Source organism: Nicotiana tomentosiformis, chromosome 3, assembly GCF_000390325.3.
Source record: "Nicotiana tomentosiformis chromosome 3, ASM39032v3, whole genome shotgun sequence".
NCBI classification, from domain to species: Eukaryota; Viridiplantae; Streptophyta; class Magnoliopsida; order Solanales; family Solanaceae; genus Nicotiana; species Nicotiana tomentosiformis.
In genome coordinates, this window is record NC_090814.1 from 128,362,657 (window position 1) to 128,373,327 (window position 10,671).

General features: G+C 33.1%; 2 protein-coding genes across 2 annotated transcripts; both read right to left on the bottom strand.

Moving 5' to 3' along the window:
* Nucleotides 1–768: 768 nt before the first annotated feature.
* LOC104111885 (E3 ubiquitin-protein ligase RSL1-like) lies at nucleotides 769–1,972 on the bottom strand. Its single transcript, XM_009621680.4, has 2 exons — nucleotides 1,183–1,972; nucleotides 769–1,038 (listed from the first exon to the last, which is right to left on the bottom strand). The coding sequence occupies exons 1-2, from the start codon at nucleotides 1,896–1,898 to the stop codon at nucleotides 966–968; spliced, it is 789 nt and encodes a 262-aa protein (XP_009619975.1). The 5' UTR covers nucleotides 1,899–1,972; the 3' UTR covers nucleotides 769–965.
* Nucleotides 1,973–3,272: 1,300 nt separating this feature from the next.
* LOC104111884 (probable calcium-binding protein CML46) lies at nucleotides 3,273–6,533 on the bottom strand. The gene is made up of 2 exons (XM_018776204.2): nucleotides 6,421–6,533; nucleotides 3,273–3,681 (listed from the first exon to the last, which is right to left on the bottom strand). The coding sequence occupies exons 1-2, from the start codon at nucleotides 6,531–6,533 to the stop codon at nucleotides 3,273–3,275; spliced, it is 522 nt and encodes a 173-aa protein (XP_018631720.2).
* Between the last annotated feature and the right edge of the window lie 4,138 nt (nucleotides 6,534–10,671).

Here is a 10,671-nt window from a genome sequence, read left to right on the forward strand (position 1 = left end):
AACTCACATCTGTTTACTTCTACTGTATCTGTCTTATTGGACCACTAGTAAGTGTCGATGTCGACCCCTCGTCACTACTTCTCTAGGGTTAGGCTAGATACTTACTGGGTATGCGTTGATTTACGTACTCATGCTACACTTGCGGCACTTATTGTGTAGGTATATATATATCTGGTGGTCTTTTGGATGCAAAGGCGCGGTTATTGCGGGGACTTTACCGTGAGCTGCATTCCATGTTACGATCCGCAGCCTGCAGAGTCTCCATCGGGGTTATTTATATTTTCCTGTCTAATTTGTATTCGAGACATATGTTGTATTTTATTATACTTCCTAGTTGATACTCATGCACTTGTGACACCGGGTTTTGGGGGTGCTTACGGGTTGTTTATTATTGTAGTTCACGTGCTATTATCATTTTACCCTGTAAATTCTATTTTATACTATTTAATTAATGGAAATTATGATTTCGAAATTAATAAGAATGAGCAATTAAGTTGATCAATCACCGTTGGCTTGCCTGACGGCGGTGTTAAGCGCCATCACGACCTATAATGAATTTTGGATCGTGACAGTAATTATTGGAAATAAGGACCATTTTGATACTTTGTAGTATATATGCTATATATTTAACCTATGTGTTTAAAATCTTCTTTTATTTCATTAAGATTCAGTGTAAAAACACTTCACATAATGAGATGGATCGAGTAGGAAATGTCTCTTAGATTTTGTTCTCCAATTCAAGCAGCTTATAAGCAAAACAGGTTATGCAAGGTCCAACTCGAAAGCCACAGAAGTACTTAAAGTCACAACTTGAACCCGACAGCAAAATTAACTATACATAATAATACTAATCAAACAAACATCAAAAATCGATTTTGTTCTTCTTTTAATTCTGAGCCTTCTGGCTAGTGGACAACAAACATCCATCATCGGAATTGATATGAAGAGGCAATCCGATATGATCATTAACTAATCTGGCAACTCCAATGCTCTTCACTCCATGTTCCTCCACACACATAGCAAAACTCAAATTTGCACCTGAATCCACAATATATAGAATGAGCCACATGTAAACAATTGATTGATTAGTTAATTTAAACTACTCACAATCAGTATAAATTAAAAGGAAACTAATCCTCCCACCAACACAAAAGTATAGGATTAAATGACAAATTAACTAACCAGCAGGTTATGTGTATACAGCCATCAGCCTTCTGCACAAGGCGTTTGCAGTGAGGGCATTTCATCCATTTGGAGTTCTTGGCAAGTTCCTCAACTTTTAAATCTTCTTCTTTGTCTTTTTCTTCCTTTTGAAACTTGTCACAATCAAGTCCAGTATGCCAAGGGACACAACACGACGCACAGAACAGCCTTTGGCATGAAGGACATATACATTCAATTATCTCCTCATTATGATCATATATGAGAAGCTCTGAACAATTTTTGTAAGGACAGTAAAATTTCTCACAAGCAAGAAGACTTGACTCGCTCAATCCCTCTTCCCACCTCGCGAAAACATTTTCTGGAATAATGGACTTACATGTTTCAGGTTCAATTATTGCGCGACATCTCAAACCTGGGCAAGTTACAGGAAAAATGTTCTGTTGAATCTTGGACTGAGAATGTGAGCCTATGCAGTCGGAACAGAAGGAATGGTGAGAGCAGTTGTCGAGTTTGAACATTTCATCTGTTCCTTTTGTCTCCATGCAAATCTCACAGTAACCTTGGGATGATTCAGGGGATTCATTGTTTAGTGTTGATGATGACATGTGAAGATGGAAAAAAGAGGCTGCAATAACCTCTTGGAGCTGCAATTCCTCTGCACACTCGTTATCTGATATTATGAGAGCGCGAAAATCTTCATTTTCATCAAACACTTTTGAAATTATATCTGCCATGTAAATTGTAATTGACCACTGGTTGGTTAATTAGAAGATATCTTGGAACTTTAGTAAGTTCTTGTTAACTACTTAATTATTCAAGTGACATGTTTCTAGCGAGGACCAAGAAGTTGTGGTTTTAAAAGATTATGTGGGATGACAAGGAACCTCCAACCTTTGAAATAGTCCGAGTCAACTTAAGGTCTTCAAAACAACAAGTAAACTAACTGAAATACGATAAGAGAAAAAAATTAGCATTACATACAAAAATCTTACTTGAGGATCTCAAGTTGCTATAGTACTAAAAAGGACTTAGGTGGCATTTGGTTAGAAAAAAATCTAAATTAAGTTTGCAAAAATAATATTGAGCTTTTGAAGTTCTGTTTGTCTAAAAAAAAAAAAAAGAAGAAGAAGAAGTCTTTTATAGGTCCACCAGAAAGTGTCATTCTTTTTTTAAACTCCACTAAAAACGTCCAAATTATAATCAAACGCACATATCAATTATCAAAAGCTTCTTTAAAAGTATATGATGGTTTTTATTGTCTCATCATATTACTCTTGTGAATTAATAAGTAGTAGGAGTAGTGATTAGCTTTACCAATAAAATTCTACTAATTGATTTGGGGAAAACTCCAAATGTGTCTTTTCAATTTTTTTCATTGAACTTATAATTTTTAAGCTTTACCGTGACCTAATTTATCTTTAGTTTGAATTAGCTCATAAAATAAGAAACAGCTACAAAATTGAAAGAGATAGTATGATAATTTAACTCCAACTCCTTGACTTTCTATTTGTTAATTGTTGTAATAGCTTGTTCATATTATGCAGGTTGAGAAAGTTATTTTATTCTACATTCTGGTACTTATAAAGGTTTTAAAGGCCTTAAAATGAGGAATATATCAAAATATTTGTACAAGAATAATTGTAAGCAAAGTGCAATATTTTCAAAAAAGGGCAAAATGATGTTTGTTGATTTAAAGATTTCATTGTATCCAATGAGGTTTAATATCAGTTCTAAATAACAATCATATTCGATCGAGGAAATGATCTCCTGTGGCCACTTATATTTGAACAGAAGAATATGGCATTTTCAGATCTCTTGTGTGTTATTTTCAGATCTTTTATGTGTAAAAATAAAAATTTCTTATTAAAAAGACATAAAACTAAAATAAATCTGTAGAGAACTACAAAACCAATTTGGACCGGAAAAAAGGAAATTTGTAACACTCCGTTTTGTTAATTTTATTTAAATTTATTGCGTACATGATAACATTATTAATGGATTTACATCTTTTGCTCTGAATGCTCAATACCTTATGATATACTAGTAATACTTAATAGTAGGAGTAGTAACTAGTAAGGTATTTAAAAATAAAAATAAAAAAACTCGGTCTAGCTCTGATCAGGTTCCTGAAAGGTCTGCTCTATGAGCTTCAAAAATTCACTAAATTCAATTCTGCCATCTCTGTTTTCATCAAAAGCCATAATCATCTTTTTGCAATCCTCCATTGAAAACTCAGAGAAACCCATTCTCCCAATAATTTTCATCAACTCACTTGCATCAATATATCCATCTCTATTTTCATCAAACATATCAAAAGCATCTTTAATTTCTTCAAAACTAGGCTCTACTTCCTCAAACAAACCCAAAACCTCTGCCAACTCTGGCTTAATATCCTCAATTCTATCGCCATTTTGCTTGCAAAAATTCATTAGCCTATCCATAATTACTACCTCAACATCTTCCTCTCGTAACTCCTCATTATCCAGATTTTCAAGGCCGGAGTTTGAATTTTTCAAGCTGTTTGATGAATTTTCAGCGTCAGCATTACAATTCCAAGATTTTTGGACAGTGACGAAGAAGGCAAGAATGCCTCGGAGTAAAAAAGAAAAACAAGAATAGAAATCTTGAAATGTATTTTGGATGCTGAGAATGGTACACCTTAAAATAATACAAAAAATTTGATTGAGATCATCAGCTATCTTCTTGCCCAATAATGAAGGGCTTGTCGCTAAGATTGAATAGATCGTCTCCATTGCAAACTTCTGTGGATTAATTTTCTTCTTTGGGGCTATTAACAGAATTAATTAATATTAACTCAATGGGATGGTTGTAGAAGTGAACTCTCTCTCTATATAAAGAGACAGTTTAAACAGGTCTAGTCTTTGTGGAAATTTTGGAGGAAAGAATCCTGAAAAGGAAATCAAGTTTCCTACCATTCCACACATAAACAAAAAGGTCATGCATTATTGGAGTTTTTGCCTAAGTCGGCAATGGTGATTTCCTGGTAATTCACTTATGTATTAATAGTATCCAAGAATAATGCGTGTTGCAGCAGCAATATTCGACACGTTTAAGGGTCTGTTTGTAAAGCTAGCTAGTAATTGGAATTAGGGTAGTAATTACACAGCCTAGTAATTATACAACCTAGTAATTACGATGACCTGTTTGTTTGTCATAATGTAATTACAGTGTAATTACAAGTGTACTGTTTGGTTGCACAAATGTAATTACACAATATAGATTAAATTTTTAATGAAATAATTATCCAAACTTAAAAGTTAATATAATAAATATATGCCTATAAATGATTTTATAAGTATAAATGATGTTAGATTTGGTATTTAAGATGCATATTTTTTCTTGAATATATACTAATTAGTAATCATATATTTATGTCACGACCCCAAATTTCCTCCGTAGGAGGTCGTGATGGCACTTAGTCTCTAAGACTAGGTAAGCCTATCAATGTGGAATAATAATAGATATCTGAAATAAATAAACTACAATTCAAATAATTACAACTCCCAAAACCCGGTAGAAATAAGTCACAAGTTTCTAAGAATTTATTCTCTATGTCTCTATATATCAAAGTCTAAAGCAAATAAGGAAGACAACATAGTAAGATAGAAGGGGACTCCGGAGTCTGCGGACGCTGGCAGATATATCTCGAAGTCTCCTCGTACAGCTAGTTTACTGATTCCTAGTCTGATAAGATGTACCTGGATCTGCACAAAAAGATGTGCAGAAGCGTAGTATGAGTACACCATAGCGGTACCCAGTAAGTGCCAAGCCTAACCTCGGTAGAGTAGTGACGAGGTCAGGTCAGGCCCTACTGAAAAATAAGTAATGGCATGGTAAAATGTTTAACAATATAATAAGATAAAATGACAATGGAAATGAATCAAGTAATATGTCACCATTTAATTACACCAAATAATGGCAATTAATACCTCGTGGAAACAAAACAGCATTCTTTTCAACTTTTAGAAAATCACAACAATAATCAAAGGCAACTACGGCTATAAATAAATATCAACAAGGGCACTCCCGAGGTACCGCCTCGTAGTCCCAAATCATAAATAAATTCACAATATCTTATTTTCTTATATCACCGCGGGAGCCTTCACCATTTATTTTAAAGAAAATATTTTTTTCCGAAATAGCATCCCACATTTTAGCCATCCTTATCACATCGCATGACTTCTAGTAGATTCCCCTACTAGCCACGCGTATCAAGTCATCCTTATCTCACCGCATGCGTTTCAACACCCAAACCTTATACAACCGCATGCGTATCAATATCACAATTTGCACCTCAAGTTCCCAAATATTTTAATTTTCCAAAATTAATCAACAACAATATTTTTTCATAAATAAGAGCCCACGGCTCCATCACAATGAGTACGAAAATCTCACAAAAATATTCGGGAATAAATAACTCAACAAAATAATATTTCAAAATTTTAATACGTTGCTTCAATACCAAATTTAAAATGTCAAATAATTCATATTAATAATATTTAATTTAAAGAAAATCAACCTTCCAATAATGCACAGAATAAAAGAAACCAAATTTCAACTAAACAGGTAAAACAATTAGCAGGAAAAGGTCAAGCAAATTTAAAATATAAACATTTAAATCAATGATGAAGAATATAACAAGGTAAAATTATTTAATTAATATGCAACAGCAATCTACACAATTTAAAGATATAATCTTTCACATTTAGCCTGTGTACACACTTGTCACCTCGTGTACACGACTTTCAACATATTTTAATTTTCACATTAATACCAATCCTATAGGAAATTTCCCCCACACAAGGTTAGACAAGTCACTTACCTCGACTTGGTCCAATTTAACTAAGTAGTATGCATTTTCCTCGATTTTTCGACTCCGATCGACTCGTATCTAGTCATAGTTAATTCGATACAGTCAACAAAAATTATAGGAATCAATTTCATAAGAAAATACTATATTTTTCAATAAAATCTGAAATTAGCTAAAACAATTCGCCCGGGGGGGCCACATCTCGGAATCCGGCGAAACTTACAAAATCCGATAACCCATTCAATTATGAGTCCAACCATACCAGTTCACTCAAATCCGATTCTGAATCGACACTGAAATCTCAAAAATTCATTTTTATGAGATTTCTAAAATTCTCCCAAATTTCCATCTCAATACACTAATTAAATAGTGAAAATAATGATATATTCGTGTATATTAACCAAATTCAAGTTAGAATTACTTACCTAAATATTTTTCCTTGAAATTCTGCCAAAATTCGCTTCTGCTCAACCTCAAGTTCGTCAAAAACGACAAATGGGACAAAATTCCCAGTTTTATAAACTGCCGAGACAGCCATCGATCCTGGGAATCGATCATGGCTTCGATCTTTATGGCCCTTGATCCTGGCCTCGGTCATAGCCCTCGATCCTGGGTCTCGATCCCTAGCCCTCGAGCCTTGCCTTCGATCATGGCCCTCGAGCTGGACCTTCGATCATGGCTTCGATTCTGCCTTCGATCCTCGCTTCGATCCTGCCTTCGATCATGGCCCTCGAGTTGGGCCTTCGATCCTGAGCCTCGTCCCTGGCTTCGACCCTGGCCTTCGACCCTGGGCTCGATTTCTGCATTTACAGCAGAAAAAAATTGCAGTAGCTTTTTAAGTCCAGTTTTTGATCCGTTAACCATCCGAAACTCACCCGAGGCCCTCGGGATCTCAATCAAATATACCAACAAATCCTGAAATATCATACGGACTTAGTCGAGTCTTCAAATCACATCCAACAACACTAAAAACAAGAATCACACATAGATTCAAGCCTAATGAACTTTGAAACTTTCAATTTCTACAAACGACGCCGGAACCTATCAAATCAAATCTGATTGACCTCAAATTTTGCACACAAGTCATAAATGACATAACGAAGCTATGAAAATTTTCAGAATTGGATTCTGACCCCGATTTCAAAAAGTCAACTCCCCGGTCAAACTTTCAAACTTAAATTCTTATTTTTGTCATTTCAAGCCTAATTTAACTACGGACTTCCAAATAAAATTTCGAACACACTACTAAGTCCAAAATCATAATACGGAGATGTTGGAATCATCAAAATTCTATTCTGGGATCACTTTCTCAAAAATATTGACCGAAGTCAAACTTAGCATTTTAAGGCCAACTTAAGGAACCAAGTGTTCCGATTTCAACCCAAACACTTTCAAATCCCGAACCAACCATACCCGCAAGTCATAAATTTATAAAAGCACATACGAAAAATTTTTATTAGGAGAACGGGGTTCTAAAAGTCAAAATGATCGGTTGGGTCATTATATTATAAATAATATTATAAAAATAATTGATATATTTTCTAAATTATTAATATTAAGTTTAATTAATTATAAAAACTAAAAACATACATTTTGTAAGAATATCATGGAATGCATATTTGATAAAATAAATTAATATTAAATATAATATCATAACATTATGTAAATTTGACAAAACTAATCTATCAATTCTAACTAAAAAATAAACAACATGCAATGTGAAATAACAAGTCAATACTACTAAAACAAGTAAATTGGAACCATAAATATAACACAATTTTAATATTCCAAACAAAAAAAACTTTAACGACATAATAAAAATAAGTTCCAATACAACTTAAGATACGAAACATGATAAGTTTATAACCTCATTCAACAACAAAATTCTATTTTAATGGCGTCACTCATTATATGCCAAGTTTATTAATGACTTATTATTTCTAATATTAGGAGGTGTAGTTTCAAAAACTAAAATAATAACGCAATTACGCGAAATGAAAAAAATAAAATATACGAGCAATTACATGGAATCACAAGAAGTAAAAGTAGATAAATAAAAGATAAATAATGTACATAAAAAATATTTTTTAAAAATATAAAAAGAAATTAAAAAGTAAATGTAAAATAAAAAATACAAAATAAAAAAAATTAAAATAATGGAAATAAAAGAAAATAAATTAAAATAAAAACAAAAGGGAAAAAATTAAAAAGTAACCTTATAATTACACAGTGTAATTACCATCAATTCTCACCTCCCCCTTGAGAATTGGAGAGTGTAATTATACCTCTCCAATTACACTCAATTTCATATTGACCAAGTAATTACTTGGACAGACAAACATGTGAAACTGTGTAATTACTTACACCCAAATCCAATTCCTATGTGGCTTTCCAAACATGCTCTAAGGAATTAAAAAGTGCGTTTACACATCTAAAGTTGTAGAAATGGTCAACAAAATTGAATTATATACATTATGGATATCATTTCTATGTAAAGTTAGTAATACTTAGTACTTTTTTCTTTCAGAAAATAACGTCACATATATTACTTATGGGTCCAGAAAATATGAGAGTGAGCTAATAACTATCCTTGACTTAAAATAATGATATCAATACTTAATGAATAAGGGTCAAATCAGCTGGCAAAACGTACGCAAGATTTTTTGCTAGCAGTGACATTACTTAACAAACAAATCACTAAAACGACGTACAAAAATAAAAAGTTGAGAAAAGTAACACTAGCAAATCCAGTCACTCAGAAGTTGTAAATTGTAAAAAAAAATTAGAGTAATTTATTATCAAAATTATAGTAATAAATCCTTTTAAGTTATACTAAACTAATTGCATGTTATATTTGTTTATTTATTTATCACTTTAGTTAATGTTTTTATCTTAGAGGATAGAGTTCAATCCTTAAGAATCTAATTTTAAACTAAAAATGCATTAAAAATTTGCAAAAACTTTGAATGAGTTTCGCAGAAAATTAAAGGAAGCAAAACTATGATATCTCGTGCAAAGCGTGAACGCGCTGCCCAGTAGCCACATATTACATATATACCGGCATACACACGCATGTTTCTTCATTTTTGTGAAGAATAAAATAACTATACCACGACAAGTGAGGCTTGCTCAGTTGGTAAAAATACCTTCACCTACGACCGTTAGGTCCTGGATTCGAGTCACGCTGGAAGGGAGGTGTGTAAACACTATAAATCCTCCTAATTTGGGAAGGGTTTAATTTGGGAAGGGTTTAGAAAAACAAATAACTATACCACGTTAATTTGCTCAACTGAGAAAAGAAAAGAGGAAATGATCTTAATGTATTGGGGTTGCTTTATATTGGTCCTTGATATCTCCCCGGTGATAGGAATTAGACCTTGATGTATGTAAAAAAGTGACAGATTTGGTCTTCAATCCTAACATTAAGCAAAAGGTATTCAAAGTCCATTTTTTTTCGATAACATGTAATATTTTATCCTATAAACCGTATATTTTTTCGGCGAATGGTGTTCAGTTGATCATCCTTGGCCACACATAACCACGCTCATGGTCATGAGCAGTGTTTTAAAAGACATTTTCGGGGCGAGCCCTAGGGCGAGGAGTACCAAAAATGTCTCGAGGTGATGGTGAGAGGCGAAAGATTCAAGAGGCGTACGCCCAGCAGTTTGGAGCGTACGCCCAAGTTTTTGCAGTGAAGCGTAAGCCCAAGAAACTTTTTCAAATTAAAATAAAATTTGTTGAATAAGTCTTTAATATAATACCAAAATTCTCAAAAGTCGGTTTGTAATTACTCAAACATTTTAAAAAGGAATTGGAACATTAAATTTAAAGTCAAGACCTTTTTTTATTGCTAGAAGCTCTACTTTATGGTCTTTCTCACTTTCTTATCTTGTCCGCTAGTATGCTATTATCTCCCAAAAGCAACGAACAAGCAATTTTTTTATGCAAATACAAAGAAAACTTCATTCTCCTCCATAGCAGCAAATTCAAAATTCAGATTGCAGGTTAGTCATCCTTTTTGTTCCTCTGTGTAGAAAAATTTATTCTTTGCAATTCAAGTTTTTTGTGCTCGTACGTAGCATATAATGAATTCTTTTGACTAGTTTTTTGTGACGATGACGCACATCTGCATATATATTTTGCTTATTTATAATTTTCTTCAATTTTTATGAATTTTTACCTATTTAAAAATATTTACTGTAATTATATTATTTATAAAATATTAAAAATTAAATACCTATTGGGCTTACGCCTCGCTGAGGCATATGTAAAACGTCTCGCCTTACGCCCACTCCTTTTAAAATATTGTTCATGAGTTGTATGCACTGTGTGGCATAAAGGGATGAATAATTTCTGGTAAAGAGCGTTTCAGGGAATTTGGCATTTATGTTCAGCGTTACATCTTCATCAATACCCCTCATAACTGACATTAAAGAAGGGCACGATCCTAGGACATCCTTCATAGCTATAAATAGTGAACTCAGTTATCATTGTAAAGGACACGAATTTTTTAGCAAAGTTACACTACATTCTATACAAATCTCAATACAATCTTATCTTCTTACTTTTTGATTTCGCTATTGTTATGCCCGAAAATCATGTTGCCGGAACTGTTGCTTTTGCTGTTTCGTCTATATCCTAAAGTTAAGTATTGCATAATTTTTCGATTATTTTAT